At 36.5% G+C, this 18,802-nt stretch overlaps 1 protein-coding gene across 13 annotated transcripts in view; it reads left to right on the forward strand.

Moving 5' to 3' along the window:
• The window catches only part of LOC131433082 (synaptic vesicular amine transporter), a 102,724-nt gene that overhangs the window by 21,408 nt on the left and 62,514 nt on the right, over positions 1-18,802 (forward strand). For 11 of the 13 annotated variants that reach the window (XR_009230020.1, XM_058599849.1, XM_058599847.1 and 8 more), the window contains one exon: positions 10,869-11,134. Coding sequence is in view for 12 of the 13 variants with exons in the window: in XM_058599849.1 (XP_058455832.1) it covers positions 10,894-11,134 (241 nt within the window). In the remaining variant the exon portion in view is untranslated. Of the gene's footprint in view, positions 1-1,873; positions 2,014-2,493; positions 2,513-10,868; positions 11,135-18,802 lie in introns of those variants that run through there. The other 2 variants (XM_058599856.1, XM_058599858.1) reach the window with 2 other exon arrangements.

An 18,802-nucleotide genomic window follows, 5' to 3' on the forward strand; every position in this document is an offset into this window, starting at 1 on the left:
TCGTAAGTGATTGTTTTTTCAATAATCTTAATTTTTCATCGACGATTGTTGGAATTGATCGCTCTGGATAACCATTGAGCTTTCCAATATCGAAGATGATTTTTTTCTCTTTAATTGCAGCATCCTGTCTGAGGGGCAAGGTGAGCATTATATGAATCATATGATGGAAAAAAGGTGTTCTAGAAATTCTAAGGAAACTATAAGACCTTTCATTTGAATCTTAGTTTGTGAAAATCGGTTGAGATGTTTTCGATAAAATTGAGTTCGCATTTTTTCTCCATTTTTCACATATTACCTTGGAACTCCGGCACCGGAAGTCGAATCCAAATGAATTCAATAGCAGACTATGGCACCATAAGACCTTTTATTTGAATCTAAGTTTGTGAAAATCGAAGTCGGACCCAGCGGAAATTCAGGAACTTTTTATAAAACCATAAGATCCTTCATTTGAATTTAAGTTTGTGAAAACCTTTTGGAAAATTGAGTCGAATGGTAAATGACACTGAGTCCTCTTGGTGTCGATTCAAAATTCGATTTTCACAATGATTGAAAGAGAAAGGCAAAAATATGTTCATTCTAAATAAAACTCGTGATACGACACTTTTTGCGAAGGTCTCCCAATTCTTTTTGTAAAAATTTGTCACAATATTTAAAACCGTCTGCCCCCTTAAAGCGTAACATATTTTGTGCAGTACATCGAAAAAAAAACATCTTCAAACAGTCGGTATGCTCGACTAATTGGAACATTTTTCAAAGCAACTCAATTTTGGGAAGCGTTTCAAGAGCATCGAATAAGCTCTGATAAAAATGCGGAATAGCAGTGAAAAAGTACGTATTGAAAATTTCATTGGGACAATATTGCAGTTCTTTTATTTGCAGAAACTTTCTTCTTAAAGTAACAAACTCATGATATCTGAAACGTGGAACCGCCCCTTCTGCCGATGATAGTTTGCCTTAACCCCCAGTCATCATCACTTATCTAATTTACATCTATTTCATCAATTTCCAATCGGTTTCATGTTGATAATGATATGTTTTGAAATTCCACGCAATGTGTTTCGATGACAAAACATTTTGAATGAACAATTAACGTACATAATTTCAACTGCCTTCAAACTTCTGCTAATGGGACCGAATTCCATTGTTTATCTATCTTTCATTAAAAACGCAACTTCCATGAGCAGTAGGTAAGTGCATCGTTTTTAATTAGTAGCTTGCCCACAATGTAATAATTATCTCATTCCGCATCGTTTATCGTACAGTATCACAACACGATCGAAATTTCTTTCATTGGTTCGCATACTCCGTCCATTCCGTTCTCGTATTTACCGCACATCTGAGAATATCTCTGAAGTAACCATGATCTTGAGGTTTTGTGCTCTATGATGTCGGGTGAAGTGGGGACATCATCATCATTATCTAGACATGTGAGCACAAAGCTTACATCTTTGCGTGGATTCTATCTATTAAACTGAACTACTCTCAATGATCATTCATTAATAGATTGTGTAATAAATCAAGTGAATTAATTAATTTAAAAGATAAGCTGGATGTAAAAATCGAGTACTGAAATATTGGCTACCGTTAATCCTTAACTTCAACACCATCGAACCACGTTCAACTGTCCCGTCATGCTTTGTTCATCAAGAATTTTCAAACAAATGAATTTACCCAATGTTGATCAAGACAATTTTGTCCTCATTCCCCTATGTGTCTGTACTGAACACTGCAGGCATTTTCCGCTGCTAGTGTGCACGTTTATCATACTTGACGATGTACGAGAGAGCATATGCGGTTTAGCTCAGAGTAAGCGGTTGCATCTAGTGTATTAGTCAAGTTCATTATCACTAGTTTATCGTTCGTTAGTAAACGCATATTCAATTAAAATTTGAGTGAGCCGCACGGTTGAACATCTTATTAGTAAATATTTTACCTTACGACCGAAGTCATCATCTTACAGCACATGCATTGGTCATTTTGTGTACGACACTCGGCGTTCTTGCTGTCGATAAGGTAATGGATTAATTTTTGCACGTTCTCAAAGGCATTTTGGGAATTTTCATCCAAGCAAACGTGCTCGCTGGAGTAAAATGAATCGATATCGATCGCATTTTCATTTCATTATCAATGATCTTTAACGTGACACTAGTGAGTTTAAATACTACTAGAAGAAACTTTCTCATGAGTTTTAAACTCGAATTCGTCTGTTCGTTCGGTTTTGTATTATTAATGATTGAGAGTGCAGCGAATGTTGTGACTGAGTGTTAAAGTTTAAAACTGACCTAACGAATAACAATTCAAAATGTAAATCAAGTGGTTTTGTGTGATAATGTTACAGATTTTGATAAAATAACTGCATTGGTAATTCCTTCGTAGTGTTCTCTTTTGTAATGTGATTAAATCAGAAGCCTAGTGGAAGGTATTAATTAAGAATAAATTCATATACAAACCTATCCCTAACATGAGAACTTGATTGTTACGTGCAATAATGAGATCGTGTCTAATTATATAAGTAAGTGAATATGTATTAATTTGAAAACATTTGCGTATGTTCATCAATTATACTGAACAGAGTGATTACATGAAAAACAATTTTATACCGAGAATATATCATTCAAGAAGTATACCTACCACTTCTGTAAAATTACTAACATTGTAATATGATATTGAACGGTAGATGCCTGAACATTTATTTTAAGGCGCCTAATAATTGAAATTATTTAATTTTACGTGCACTGTTCATGCTTTCTTTCAATTCCATGTTACTGTACATCATTCATGACACGATTATAGAAACATATATCGAATACTACTTATAATATTTTTGTTTCGAATTGAACATTCTAGCAGAGATGGTTTTCTGAAATGTAAAAGAATTCATTTCTCATCATTTTATTCAGATTTCAGATTTCTCATCATTTTATTCAGATTTTGGCAACACTAACGTCAGCAACTTACTTATCACGCTTGAATTCCAATTATTCTATTCCTGATTTTAGATACACAGATCGCGTGCTTAGGTATAGCGTTTTTCTTAATTTTATACATAGATTTTACCTAGTTCATTTTCATAGTTATTTTCAATTGCTAATCACTAGTAACTAGTGTAGAAACCAACGAATCGGTATCAATGTTTTCATTGTGGTCTAATATTTCCAGTAGTTTTAAGAACTACACGGATAAAAATTTATTGCCGGTACTACAATGAAAACCGGTTTGATTTCAACTAGTGGTGTAATGATGCCTTTCTAATATTACTTATACTTCAAAAACATCACTAGAAGATTCTGTCAAGATTTTTTTTCCAATGAAAAACTTTCTTTGGTATAAACTACCATCACCTTTTAAATGTTTAAACAGTTATGTCAAGTTAATATAGATTTAAATATGGCAACCCTGCACGCTATACAAAATTGAACAAAGCACGCTGTGTGCTAGACGGTGGCGTTTTCGCCTGCTTCCGCACCAGCACTTACCGATGCGTAGCGATTATGCATCGTTTTGTATGACAGTTTGAAAGTTTGGATACTCATTGCCCTATAATTTCGGAACCGGAAGTCGGATCTGAATGAAATTTCTTGAATGAATGGATTTCATGACAAATGTTGCTCATGTTGCTCATTAAATCATTAATAGTAGGCATAATCTTATGAGAAAACATGTCTCAATGTTTATTAGTGGTGGTAGTGGTAAACATTACCAGGAGCTCACAATGAGATGTGCACTAATATGTACTGGGCACTATTACCCACCTTTCCCCTAACAATCGAAAAATAATAAATGCTACAAAAATGTGTTTTACTAGTTGTTAGTGCAACATTAAAATATTCATTTGAATTTTAGTTTGAAATTAATTTTTTGAAGTTGAATTTGTTGAACCTATTGTCAAACCTGGATTATAATACACTACTTACCCTAATCAATTTGAAAGCAATCTAAAATTTGTAAAACCTAATGAGCTAGAATAGTACGGCAATTTTATCACATGTGTAAGCGAGCTACAATGAGTTGTTATCACACCAAGGCCAGTATATAGGTACTTTTCAGAACCATAGGCCGATAAAAGAACTGTAGAATCCTACATTCGAACTAGTAATAAACCAGATTGAAACGATCGTCTTTTCGTCGCGGGGAAAAAAATTGCTAGTCTAGTAGTTTGATTCGGTAAATCGGACATCCGAACATTCATTGGGACTTAGGACATTTCCGGAGTGTTGCATCATTCGAATGGTTTCCCTGCACTTCTCAGACATAATGTGGGGAAGCAAAATGCATTAGTGCACATAATCCAGCCGCTCTTGTGATACAGAGGTGCGTTGTAATCGTGGTGACATCCGAATTTGGTTTGAGGCTAAAGGCCGTTAAGTAAACCTTCGTATACCGTAATCTCAAGCCGCTTCAACATCTGGTCCTTCGAGCCGGATTCGAAGGATAATCCATAGGACAAAGAGTTCTTGTGACCACGCTGTCACGAAGAAATCGGTGTATTGTTGGAAGTAGCCATTTTGCGCGCTTACTCAAGCCAAGCCAACAAGTGTGATTCGCTATTGTTTTATGCGCATTGTTGGCGCTGTAAAACGAATAAGATTATTTCGGTTTTCTTTGTGTGTGCAATCAAAGCTAAGGTTACGCTATTCTGCTGTTACTGGGCGTAAGATTGTGACAAATTTCGTGATATTGATCGTATCCATCTCGTTAGTGACATACTGCTGCTATCAAAATAAAATACAGTGGACATCTAAAATCTAACTTTTGAGAGTGTTTAGATCTTCGGTGGTCGATACGTCCTCGTTGGGAAGGAGTTTACGTGCGCGAATCGCATATCGTTGATTGTCGAGAGAATACCATGGCCATCAAGAAGCTTAGAGACAAAAAACTTAAGGACAAATTTACTGTCCGGAATTCACTCATTTCATCCCTTGACACAGTTGAAACATTTGTAAAAAATTATGAGGAAGACCGCGATGGTTGGACTTAATAGACCAAGTGTACCGCGATTTCGGAAAAATTCAAACGGACATTGAAAAATTGATAGCGGAGAAGCTTCTTTTAATGAAAAATTTACAAGAAAGGAGAGAATTGGAATCTCGATACTATGCAACAAAGGGATGGTTGATGAATATGAGACTAATGGATTTGAATTCTACTATGAATGCTTTTCACGCCAATGTACCGCAACGGTCCAGTTTTCATTTGCGACTGCCGAAAATAGATTTGCTAAAATTCGATGGTGATTATTTTCGGTGGTTAGGATTTCGGGACACCTTCAAGTCTATGGTCAATGATGTAGCTGAAATTCCATTTGTAGCCAAAATACAGTTTCTACTACAGTCGTTAGAAAGTGAGGCTTGCTAACCTTATGAAACAGTTGACTTTGAATCGTCGAATTACCATCACCACCTGGGAAACACTCCTGAAGCATTGTGATAACAAGCGCTTTCTCAAGCAGCAATTGTTCCGGACATGGCATCGCACCAATTCGAAATGAATCTTCTCAAGATCAACACAATCTAGTAGACAATTTTTAACGTCACGTGAAGGTTCTAGCTAAACTCGACGAAGCAGTGGAAACTTGGGACATATCTCTAGTGTGTATGCTGTCAGATATTCAGGTGAATTGCAATTTTTAACTCTCCCGAAACCGACAGCTGAGCTTTTATCAACTAATGTCGATACATCTAAACCGTCTTAAAAAAGAGTAGTAGGTTCCTTTTGGATTCCACTATGAGAAAAACTACTTCGTTATAATACTAACGTAATAGAGACCTAGAAAATGGCGACCTTTCATCATATGATTCATAGAATGCTCATCTTTCCCTCAGACAGGATGCTGCAAATAAAGAGAAAAATTCATCTTCGATATTGGAAAGCTCGATGGTTATCCAGAGCGATCAATTCAAACAATCTTTGATAAAAAATTAAAATTATTGAAAAAAACAATCACTTACGACATTAACCAAATCAACAGAAATTTTAAAGAGAATTTCAATAGATTTCAACCCAGATATTGCACATCCGCTCAAACCCAAATTGAAAGAAGTTTTTTTGGATTTGGTTTTCAAAAGTTAGAGCTATCAGTTGAAAACTGTATTAGGATCGACAAAAGATCATACAGAAAATTCAAGAAAATCCGAAATATATAAATTCTCGTCGTTCCTTGCGAGAAAAAATATATTGGACGGACGAAAAGGACTTTAGAAATTCGGTTTAAAGAGCACATCGCAGAAATAGCGAAAGGTTCTAAAGTATTTGAAAAGAGTTTACCATACCATTCCAAATAAAAAGTACCAGCACATGTATTTATCGATGATCATGAAATTTCTACAAATGATATTGTTTTTTTTCAAGACAAATTTCCAACCCATGGAAATTAGACGTTGCGGAAAGTTTAGAATCTCCAAGTTCGTTATTGAATCACGACCAAAGCAACAAATATTCCTGGTTCTTCAAGTTGATACCTACACATAGAAAACAAACAAGCAGTTGCTACCTACACATAAAAAAACAAACAAACATAGAAAGTACGTAAACAGTTACTACCTGAACAGTACCGTAGAAAATTTGGTGCCCGTTGCAAAATAAGATTTGCCGCTCCCATCGTTGGTTAAGTGAGCAAAAACTGCGTAACTCCATCTCCGGAATCATGACTTTGACGAATGATTCCGGAGCACAGCAAATTTTTTTCAACATACTTATAAGACACTGATGAAGAACACAAACTGCGTTCGAAATAGCGGTATCTGGTTGTTCACTATTACGTTAGTATCAAAACGAAATAGTTGTTTTTAAAGGTTTATAAAGAGATAGCTTATGAAAAACATATTTTTGAAATTGACATTTTTATACTAAGCACCCTACCTCCGGAACCAGGGGCTTGGAAATTGACATATTCTTATGACTTCTTAAAACCTTCCATCTCCGAGATAAGTGAGTAACGTTATTTTACATTTTTTATTGGTATCACCCTGTAATTCTGAAACCGGAAGTCGGATCCAAATGAAATTCCGGAACTTTATATAGGACTATGAGACCTTTCATTTTAATCTAAGTTAAATATGTGTCAATTCATTAGTTCAGATTCATGTTTCTCTCATTGGTCCTTTCTTATGAAATACAGGGTGATTTTTTAAGAGCTTGAGAACTTTTTTAAACAATAAAACGCATAAAATTTGCAAAATCTCATCGGTTCTTTATTTTAAACGTTAGATTGGTACATGACATTTACTTTTTGAAGATAATTTCATTTAAATGTTGACCGCGGCTGCGTCTTAGGTGGTCCATTCGGAAAGTCCAATTTTGGGCAACTTTTTCGAGCATTTCGGCCGGAATAGCCCGAATTTCTTCGGAAATGTTGTCTTCCAAAGCTGGAATAGTTACTGGCTTATTTCTGTAGACTTTAGACTTGACGTAGCCCCACAAAAAATAGTCTAAAGGCGTCAAATCGCATGATCTTGGTGGCCAACTTACCGGTCCATTTCTTGAGATGAATTGTTCTCCGAAGTTTTCCCTCAAAATGGCCATAGAATCGCGAGCTGTGTGGCATGTAGCGCCATCTTGTTGAAACCACATGTCAACCAAGTTCAGTTCTTCCATTTTTGGCAACAAAAAGTTTGTTAGCATCGAACGATAGCGATCGCCATTCACTGTAACGTTGCGTCCAACAGCATCTTTGAAAAAATACGGTCCAATGATTCCACCAGCGTACAAACCACACCAAACAGTGCATTTTTCGGGATGCATGGGCAGTTCTTGAACGGCTTCTGGTTGCTCTTCACTCCAAATGCGGCAATTTTGCTTATTTACGTAGCCATTCAACCAGAAATGAGCCTCATCGCTGAACAAAATTTGTCGATAAAAAAGCGGATTTTCCGAATGGACCACCTAAGACGCAGCCGCGGTCAACATTTAAATGAAATTATCTTCAAAAAGTAAATGTCATGTACCAATCTAACGTTTAAAATAAAGAACCGATGAGATTTTGCAAATTTTATGCGTTTTATTGTTTAAAAAAGTTCTCAAGCTCTTAAAAAATCACCCTGTACAACCGTCCACTTACAACATGTTCACTAATGCGTTCAAACGAACCGTTTCCCTACATCATTACTAGCTAAATCGAGACATACGTACGAGCGTGTGTAAATAATTTTAGGAATGGAATTCTTTCTTAAGCCCTGAACTCAAGTTATAGATGTAAACGCATTGTGTTTAGTTCTAAGGGCATGCGATATATGATTTTAGAACTAAATACCATGCGTCTCCATTGGATGATGATAATTTGATGGAGACGCGTGGTTTTTCGAATGATTTATTTTTTAAATATGATATTATACCCGTTCACCCTTTTTAAAAATCTAAAAAAAAATACAGCGTAAAATCTAAAGTGGTACCAAAATTGTAAGTGTGAATGAAAAAAAATCGAAAATTTTTCACAATTTTTTTCACATAAAATACATTTTGAAAAATTCTGAAAAAAAGAAAGGTTACCCATAATTCCTAATATATTCTTAATTTTTTTTATATTTTTGATATAGAAGTTTTTGAAAAATTTAAATAAAATGATAATCAAAAGAACCACCATAATTCCATCAATATGGCAGTTAACGGGTTATAATTTTGGGAAAATCATCTCCAATATAAACCCTTCCAAACAGCGTATATCAATTTTTTTTCTGTTTGGGGGCAGTTTTTATATGCAAACCCGGCTACAACGAAATAAAAATTTAGCGAGAGTGAATGTTGCGCCCAAAATTGTATCTGATGTGAGAGCGGCACCCAAATCGTGTCGATCGTGGTGACACCTCGTGTCGATCGTGGTTACACCTCGTGTCGATCGTGGTGACATCTTCAAGTAATCGCCACGCTAAATGAGCAAATTTTACACACAGTTAATATGTGAGCCTGTATATTTGTTTTCTGTGGCCTTTCTATATGAGAAAGGCAAAAAAATTGTGAAAAAAGTTTAGCCCTTCTCAAAAGACAGTCTGGATCAATTTTGGAAGAAGCTAAGTAAGTAAAAAGGTATTTTGTGACAAAGTCTACATGCCCAGAAAGTTTCATCAAAGCTCCAAGTCCGAGAACGATTTCAATTTTCACGAAGAACGCCTAAATGGTCGAATTTTTTGAAAGTTCCATAGTTCCGTAGCCTGCTATTTTATCCGCATCTCACTTCTGGTGTCGAAGTAATGATATAAAATGTGCCACAAAAAATGAAAAGTGCACTCGCTTTTCTCAGAGACCGCTCGATCAATTTCCAATAGCTTCCGATTACGGAATTACAGAGTGATGAGCATTGGAAATTTCAATTTCAAGAACGTGTTCGGAACATAACATAGGAAAAACAAGCAAAATATGTTTAACTAATGTCGTTTTCGCTTGAGAAAACTGAAACTGACCCAGGATAGTTTCATCAAACAAACACTTTTCGCGAAACTGTGTTGACTTGGCACTTAGAAACGGGGGTTTGAGCAAACCTGATATAACAACCCGGTTCGAAACTGACTCGATTTTCAATTCAACGACGATAAAACTACGTTCGAAACTAGCTTCAAACAAACGGTTTGACATCAATTAGGGTGGAAACTGGGTTAGGTTTGGCATCAAGCGAAAATGACATGATAATATAATTCTTCAGTTCGGCAGTTAGTTGAAGACTAACTAATTGTTGCTCATGATATTCAACATTTTTATCAGGAGGTCATGAAACGTATTCATGCTAACGTAAGAAGCAGATGCGCTTTGTTCCCCTAATTGGTGGAGGTTTGCCGGTTTAAGTCCTAACTCTGGGGAATATACTTTCGCTCTTTCATTCATTACTGTTTTTCGTTGGGGGTGTTGACAAGAAGATACGAATAACCTTATTTACCCTGAAATGTGATTTGTTTGCTGGTGACATTACAGTGACGAACTGATTCATGAACTTTCAGTCAAAATCAACCTTCAGGCGGAGAGATCAAGATTCACATAGAAATGTAGCACCTTGACTTTACTTTCATAAATACACAGATTGTGATTCAAACACAAAAGCAACATACAAGTAGCAGACTACAAAGGCATCTGTCTTGACTTCGAGGAATGATAGTAGAATTAAAGGGAAAGATTTTTTCATATTTTTGGTTTACAAAGCATTCTTCAAAGATGCTCAACCAAATTAACTATAGCAGATTGAAATAGGCTTTAAGATTAAGGATCAGAAAAGTTACAGAAGTTACGCAATCCGCGAACGTTCATTATTATAACGCTATATGATGAAAGATGGTGATACGAGTCTAAATATTTTCGATGAAAGAACCTTTCTCTATATGAGACAGGAATCAAACGCAGGTGTGTTGTGTACAAGGCAATAGGTGTTTCTCTTCTTCCGCGTCAGTTGACTTTTCCTTCACAGTTTATTTCTTCAGAAGACAGATGTTCGTATAACGGGAATGGCATTCCAAAATCCAAACTACCACTCAAGCATGTGTTTTGCATGATTTAAATTGTTACATATTCACTTGACGTCGCCCCGGAAAATAATTTGACTATTCGTCTTCCAGAGAAGTAAACTAAATCCATCCCAAGGGAGAAATCTTGTCCAGTCATTTACCTTGGGAAATCATGAAATATGAAGCAGCATATTTCAACTGTTTTATTGCTTTGTATCAGGTGCTTCCTAGTCTACATTTCACGTTCTACTTTATTTATTGGCTCCCAGCATCACTGTCGGGGCCGGTCTACGATGCCGTGAAATGTGCCATCAAAGATAATAGCATATACCCTCTCAGGACGAATGAAAATAATCCTCTTTTGATTTCAATCTCTTTACATGCTTCTGCCACCGATTTTGGTCGGGAAAAATCTCTACCGTTCGTAATCCCACTGGAACCACATAGTCAACGGGGCTCTCAGTGAGTTGCAATGCAAACAACCGACCCGGGGGGAAACGGCCAGGGACCCACTGCTGCGACGAACAACAGCTACAACAATACCACGTCGTCATCGACTTTACCGCCAAAACCGCCACCACCGTTGCCCCCGGCGTCGGGATCATGGGCATCGCTAAAGGCTGGCATCCTGCGATGGCGCGGTTCGAGACGCCTGGTACTCGTCATCGTTGCCATTGCACTGCTGCTCGACAATATGCTGCTGACCGTCGTTGGTAAGTAAAACAATCATCAAATTTTCCACATCTGAGAACCAATTTACTAATCGTCAAATGTAGTAATCACACCCCTCAGTGATGATCAGAATGTGCTATAACTACTTCCAACTGTATGATTAATAATACAATTTATGATTGGCCAAGTCGCCCGTTTCGCTTCCGTCAAACCATTTCCGAAGCACTCCCGCTCCAGCTAAAGGAAGGTAGTGGAAAAGGATGCGAGCGCAACAAGTGGCAGAAACAACCGAGCGTTGCAACGGCAAATTTCCTCCTTTTGTTGCTTTCATCTCTTATTTCCCCATTCAGAACATGCTTTCCCATTTCCCATTCCTTCGTAGTCGTCGCCTTTCGGATTCTCCATGAGTTCACAATGCAATAATGGATTCCGGCACCGGCACTGTTACCCCTGATCGCTTCTATTCATGTATTTCAAAATGGGGATTATAATCCGGTTCGTCCTTGATGTCTGTGGTTCCCGGAGGAAGCAGTGAATGCAGTGAACTTCTAGATCAAGAAGCTACTAGTGCTCGAGCGGAAGGTTAAATATACATCTCGATGCACTCGGGTATTCATACTCACACGCACACAGTAATATCATTTTTCGCATCGGCACCATCGACATGCAAAAATACCAGTGTAAAATCACTTTGAATCTAACGATGAAGCAGAGAAACTGTTGGGATGAGAAGGAGTCAAGCTACGGCGAAAAAGAAACGTGTAATATATAGAGAAGTCGTGATCCAACTGTTGAATTTCTTTTTATAATCCCACCTTCAGTTGCTTTCCTTACTATCTGTATTCTGAAAGTGGGGTGACATTCAACAAGTCATTCTACGCTATCCGAAGAGGGACATATGCAACAGTTGGTTTTGGTGTTGTATCTAACGGAAGAATTATAGTCTGTTTAAACAATGAATGGGAGGTTTTGCGATAAAACGTATTTATTTATTCTTCGTATACAAGTGATGTGTACTGTAATCAGAACTTAATCCACCTAGTTGTGAAATGGGACCTTAAGTCCTTTAATTTGAAAGCTTTGAGAAACGATTCGATACTAGAACCGGAATTCTAAAATCGGTGTAGCCGAAATCAGTTAAATCCACCCCAGAAGCTGAATAGTTTACATTTGATTCGAACTGTTTGAAAATCAGTGTAGACATCTTTGAGAAATTGTAGTGCGAATTAAAATTTGGGAGTACATTCCGAATCCAAAAACGAATACCGCTTAAATTGAAATAAATTTATTTGGTAATCGACTATCCAAATCTGCAAACCCGATAATCCTGATTAATTTATATGAAATGGACATTTTTATACTAATCACCCTGTATCTCCTAAACCAGAAGTCGGATCTGACTAAAAAGTAAGATGTTTTATAAGATTTTAAAACCTTTCATTTGAATCATAGATGATTCTTAGATTTCGTTTGAATCTTAGATCGGTTCAGTCATCTACGAGAAAAATGAATTGCATTATTTTAATTTCGTTTCACATATCATCCTGTGGTTCCGCAATCAGAAGTCGGATCCAAACGTAATTCAGGAACCTTGTTTGGGAGTATAGGACTTTTCATATGAATCTGAGTTTGTAGGAAACGGTTTAACCATCTCCGAGAAAATTGAGTGAAATTATTTCGTCACACACGCATTTGCTGATCTCGACGAACTGATTCGAATGGTATATGGAAGTTATGTTCCTCCAGCATTTATTGCTGTAAGTAATTTAAATCAATATAATTATGGAATTACTTTCAACTCGAAAATGCTGATACCATCTGGTTTACATATGCCATATTCGAACGATTATGTTGCCAAAAACGAACCGTGCTAAAAACGGTCCGAGGCAAATTGTCATGAAAAAGGATGCTGTACACAGTCTTTTTGGTACTTAGAAACAATTGTATGTAACAGTATAAAAAATCGTGTTTCACGTTGCTCCCAAGCATTGCTTTGTCATACAGCGCTCAAAACTCCTACTGCTGGAATAAGGGGAAAAGTCGCTTATACAAAAATGTCGATATCTCCGTTGAAAATGGACGGATTTTAACAATCTATGGCTTGTTGGATAGCTATTACCGTGTGCAATCTAAGTATAGAAACATATTCTGTTTTCAAGGTCAAGTGTGACAGATACAGTCAAAAAACTAAAAATTTTGACATAAAACTTCGTATAATTCAAAAAGTAAACATCCGATCTCAAAACCATTCAATAGCGTTTTGTGTGACGGGGAGACCTTCCATTTGCGACTAGTTTGATCAAAATCGGTCCAGCCATCTCTGAGATCTCGACCTCTTAGTTGACAACACACATACAGACACACACACATACACACACACACACACACACACACACACACACCGGACATTTGCTCGCTTCGTCGAGCTGAATCGATTGGTATATGACATTCAGCCCTCCGGGCTTCGGAAAATTTTTCTAAAGTTTGAGCGAATTCTATACCTATTTTTTAAATTTATAAAAAAAGGTAAAATGATATCTTATTCAAACTAAACAATGATCCTTTATTGTACAAGATTGAATTTGAGCATAATGAAAACCGGATGAAAGTTAAGTTGATCCTTCACGAATTTTCGAACTTTTGATCGAACGCTCTTCATCAAGTACCGGACAAGTGTTGCTTCGCATTTTTTGGACACTTGAGCCCAAATTTTTTTGAACTCCTGCATGTTCCCAGCTGCCTTAGCAGTCTTCTTTAAGACCCTCTTCACGATTGCCCAGTAACATTCGATGGGTCGAAGCTGAGGGCAGTTTGGTGGATTGATATTTTTCTCAACGAAATTTATACCCTTTTCCGCAAGCCAATAGAGAGTGGTTTTGGCATAGTGAGCCGACGCTAAATCCGGCCAAAACAGTGGAGGTGTACTATGCTTCTTATAAAAAGGCAGCAATTCCTTCTGGAGACACTCAGATCGATAGATTTCTGCATTTATAGCTCTGGTAGAGTATAAAATGGTTGACTTCAAATCACAGGAATATATTGTTTGCCATACCAGTACCTTTCTACCGAATTCCCCCACTTGAATCGACCTGTCCGCATCGCTTACATCCTCCTCAACGACGACAGTAAAGTATTGTGGACCTGGAAGGGTTTTTGAGTCCTCCTTTACATAAGTCTCACCGTCCATCAAAACGCATGCATTCGGACACTGCAAAAGACGCGAATTCAATTTCCGAGCGTTTGTTGCTGCTCGCTCTCTTCTGTTCTACATTTTGTTTCGAGATTTTCTGCTTCTTGTAGGTCTTCAGGTGATTTCGCCTTTTGATATGCTGGATCATTCCGACACTCGTTCCTGTTTTTTTGGCCAAATCACAAATATCCAAAGAATAGTGTTCCCCAAACTTATTAATGATGGTTTTAACACTGGAATGATAAATTCCAAACCGCTTCGCCAATTTTCGTATAGTAATACTCTTCCAAATATCCAGAACCTTAATTTTCACTTCCTTTTCAACACGCGACATTTTGAAAACGCAGAATTTCAACCGCACAAACAAGTAAACAAACGAAAGCTAACAGCCAAACGCACAGCATTCTGTGATCTGAGCATAAAAACCATCACAAATACATACGTGCAACACAAATGTTTTATTTTATTTATTTGTCGTCAATCAAAAGTAGACCATAAGGATAATTACAATAATCGTCTTAAATTAGTAAACTATTCTAAATAGATCACTAAATAATGTATAATTTATTATGAGTTCAATAATTATAATTGGCTTACCGAATAGAACTGAAATATTGCTTTAGTTTGTTTTTTGACATAGTGAAATCGACTGCTTCTGAATGCTTGTTGTATACAGCCATCAATTGATTTATTGGCCCATTTTTTGCATAGTTTGTTCGCTGGTGGTTTGTAATAAAAATATTTCGATTTCTTAAAGGCCGAGATGGTATGTAAAAATTTAGTTTGGACAGGAGTTGACTGGAATCTACGCGATTCGAGACAATGTCATTTACAAATGAGACCATTGAAAATTCTCTGCGTTCTTTTAATGTTTGAATACTGATCAGCATACAGCGAGCTTTATAGGATGGAAGAGGAAGTCTTGTCCAACCTAATTTACGAAGTGCAAATAACAAAAATTGTTTTTGAACTGATTCAATTCGATCTTCCCATGTGATTAAGCAAGGTGACCAAACTAAGCTACAGTATTCTAGTACTGACCGAACATAGGCAATGTATAATGTTTTAATTGTATACGGATCGTGAAAACAGTAACAAAATCGTTTTATGAATCCTAGCATGTTATTGGCTCTGTTTATGATTGTATTATAATGGTCAACAAAAGTCATTTTAGAATCTAGTATTATTCCTAAGTCCCTAATTCTTTCGCATTTTTGAACTGTTTGACTTCCAAGAGTAAGTATCAAGTCAGGTGTATTTCGTTTTTTACTGAATGTTATTCTACTGCATTTTTTCACATTTAGTTGAAGAAGACTTTTGTTACACCATGTATAAAAAGAAAGAATTTCTTCTTGATAAACCTTGGCATCCTCACTTTTCTCTATTTCTAAAAATAGTTTTATATCGTCTGCGTATATTAGAATTTTTATTTTTTTTAAAAGAAAGGAAATGTCGTTTACAAACAAGATAAATAAAAGAGGACCTAAATGAGATCCCTGGGGGACCCCAGAACTGACGTGAATGGGGCTCGACTTTTTACCCTTAAATTTTACAATTTGTTGACGATTTGTTAGATAAGATTCCAACCATTTAAGAAGACCTGGTAAGATTCCCAATTTCTGTAATTTGAACATAAGCATGGGTATGTCAACACGATCGAATGCTTTGCTGAAATCTGTATAAAGAGCTTCAATGTAATTTCCCTTGTCCATAGCGGTCAGGGTATAGTGGACGAATTCAAGCAAATTAGTAGTAGTGGAACGTCCTTTGAAAAATCCATGTTGCATGTGAGTAATTCTATTTTTTATTTGACTAAACAGTTTGTCATTAACGATCGCTTCAAAGAGCTTCGGAATGCAAGAAAGAATAGCAATCCCGCGATAGTTGCATATGTCTGCTTTTTTCCCATTTTTGAAAATTGGTATAAGGAAAGAGTTTTTCCACGTATCTGGAAAAACTCCAGACTGAAGCGAATTATTAAAAAGCCAGCACAAAGGGGTTGCAAGATCTAATGGTAATTTTTTCATAAATATGGGTGGAATCCCATCAGGTCCGGCACTTTTAGAGACATCCAATTTGTTAAGGGCATCTATTATGTCTAGCACTTCGATTTGATTTACATTAATATCTTCAGTAAACTCTGGAAAGAAATTAAAATATTCACGATCGCGGTCATCTTCAGAAAACTTCATATAGATTTGTTGAAAAAATTTAGCGAAAAGATTACAAATTTCTTGTGAGTTATTACCAATGTTTTCCTGTAAATACATTCTTGACGGAAAGTTTTCTGATTTCAATTTGTTTCTAACATAACTAAAGAATTTTTTTGGGCAAGACTTTATTTCCTGTTCAGTTCTTGAGTTATACTCTTTGAATGCAGTATCAATTGCTAAACTTAGTTGGTCACAGATGTGTATGTAATTCGATAAATTGTCACTATTATTTTCTCTTTTGTACTTTTTATGAGATTTTTGTTTTCGATTTCTTAAATTTCTAATATGCTCGTTATACCAAACAGGATACTTTGAATTATTTTGTCGCCTAATTTTCTTTAATGGGACATGTTCATTTATTATGTCGTACAGCCGTGCGTAGAAAATATCGAGTGAAATTTCGACATTTCCTTCGTTTCTAAGGAGTTCTTGCCAATCTATTTCTCGTAACTTACGACTAATACTAAAGGGTGATTTTTTAAGAGCTTGAGAACTTTTTTAAACAATAAAACGCATAAAATTTGCAAAATCTCATCGGTTCTTTATTTTAAACGTTAGATTGGTACATGACATTTACTTTTTGAAGATAATTTCATTTAAATGTTGACCGCGGCTGCGTCTTAGGTGGTCCATTCGGAAAGTCCAATTTTGGGCAACTTTTTCGAGCATTTCGGCCGGAATAGCCCGAATTTCTTCGGAAATGTTGTCTTCCAAAGCTGGAATAGTTACTGGCTTATTTCTGTAGACTTTAGACTTGACGTAGCCCCACAAAAAATAGTCTAAAGGCGTCAAATCGCATGATCTTGGTGGCCAACTTACCGGTCCATTTCTTGAGATGAATTGTTCTCCGAAGTTTTCCCTCAAAATGGCCATAGAATCGCGAGCTGTGTGGCATGTAGCGCCATCTTGTTGAAACCACATGTCAACCGAGTTTAGTTCTTCCATTTTTGGCAACAAAACGTTTGTTAGCATCGAACGATAGCGATCGCCATTCACTGTAACGTTGCGTCCAACAGCATCTTTGAAAAAATACGGTCCAATGATTCCACCAGCGTACAAACCACACCAAACAGTGCATTTTTCGGGATGCATGGGCAGTTCTTGAACGGCTTCTGGTTGCTCTTCACTCCAAATGCGGCAATTTTGCTTATTTACGTAGCCATTCAACCAGAAATGAGCCTCATCGCTGAACAAAATTTGTCGATAAAAAAGCGGATTTTCCGAATGGACCACCTAAGACGCAGCCGCGGTCAACATTTAAATGAAATTATCTTCAAAAAGTAAATGTCATGTACCAATCTAACGTTTAAAATAAAGAACCGATGAGATTTTGCAAATTTTATGCGTTTTATTGTTTAAAAAAGTTCTCAAGCTCTTAAAAAATCACCCTTTATCATAATTTGCTGAGTGGTAATCGAAAATCTCCTCATACTCGTAGTCGTCGGGTCTATTAATCTGATGTATAAATATTGAGAATTCGATTGCTGTATGAAAAACTTCATTTTTCCACAATGGAGTTGGTGATTCTATTACACAAAAATCATCGTGAATATTAGTAAATAAAAAATCTAAATAACAGTTTTGCTGATTTTTTACATGATTAATTTGATTAAGACCTAAACCAGATATTTTGTCGAATAAGTAATGAAGTGTTTCATTCTCCCCAACGAGAGGTAGTAAAATGCTATCATTTTCAGCGTCTTGAATAAAGTCGATATTGCGCTGATTAAAGTCTCCATATATATGAACTTTAACTTCCGATGGAAGCTTAGTAATTATTTCATCAGCAACATGCAAAAACTTTTCATATGTGGCTTTTTGGGCATTGTTAGGAGGAAAATATACTGAAACAAAAATATGTGTTTCACCTGCTAAATGAATTCTTACCCATACGTGTTCAAATTCTTTAAATTTCGTAGTGGTTATCATCTCGGCGTCAAATTCTGCTAAAACAGCAATGAGAACACCTCCCCCCGATTTTTTATCAGATGTATGGAGCTCACGATCGTTTCTAAAAACGTTGTAAATGTTTCCGAAGACTTCCGTGCTGTTAACGCTATCATCCCAACTAGTTTCGGTTGCTAGAATAATTCCATACGAACACCCTAAAATATTTTTATGGATTTCATTAATCTTAAGTGCGCTCTTCATACGGTTAAAATTTTGACAATATACTACGATTTCTGTCGACGACGCTAGATGAGGAGATCTTATTGAACATGATTGTTGACTTGTGATAATATGGTCATTATTCTCTTCTTCTGGGTAATGCGTCAAAATTGTCGAAAACACGAATGTTGAGCACG

This window comes from Malaya genurostris, chromosome 2, assembly GCF_030247185.1.
Source record: "Malaya genurostris strain Urasoe2022 chromosome 2, Malgen_1.1, whole genome shotgun sequence".
In the NCBI taxonomy this organism is placed as follows: domain Eukaryota; kingdom Metazoa; phylum Arthropoda; class Insecta; order Diptera; family Culicidae; genus Malaya; species Malaya genurostris.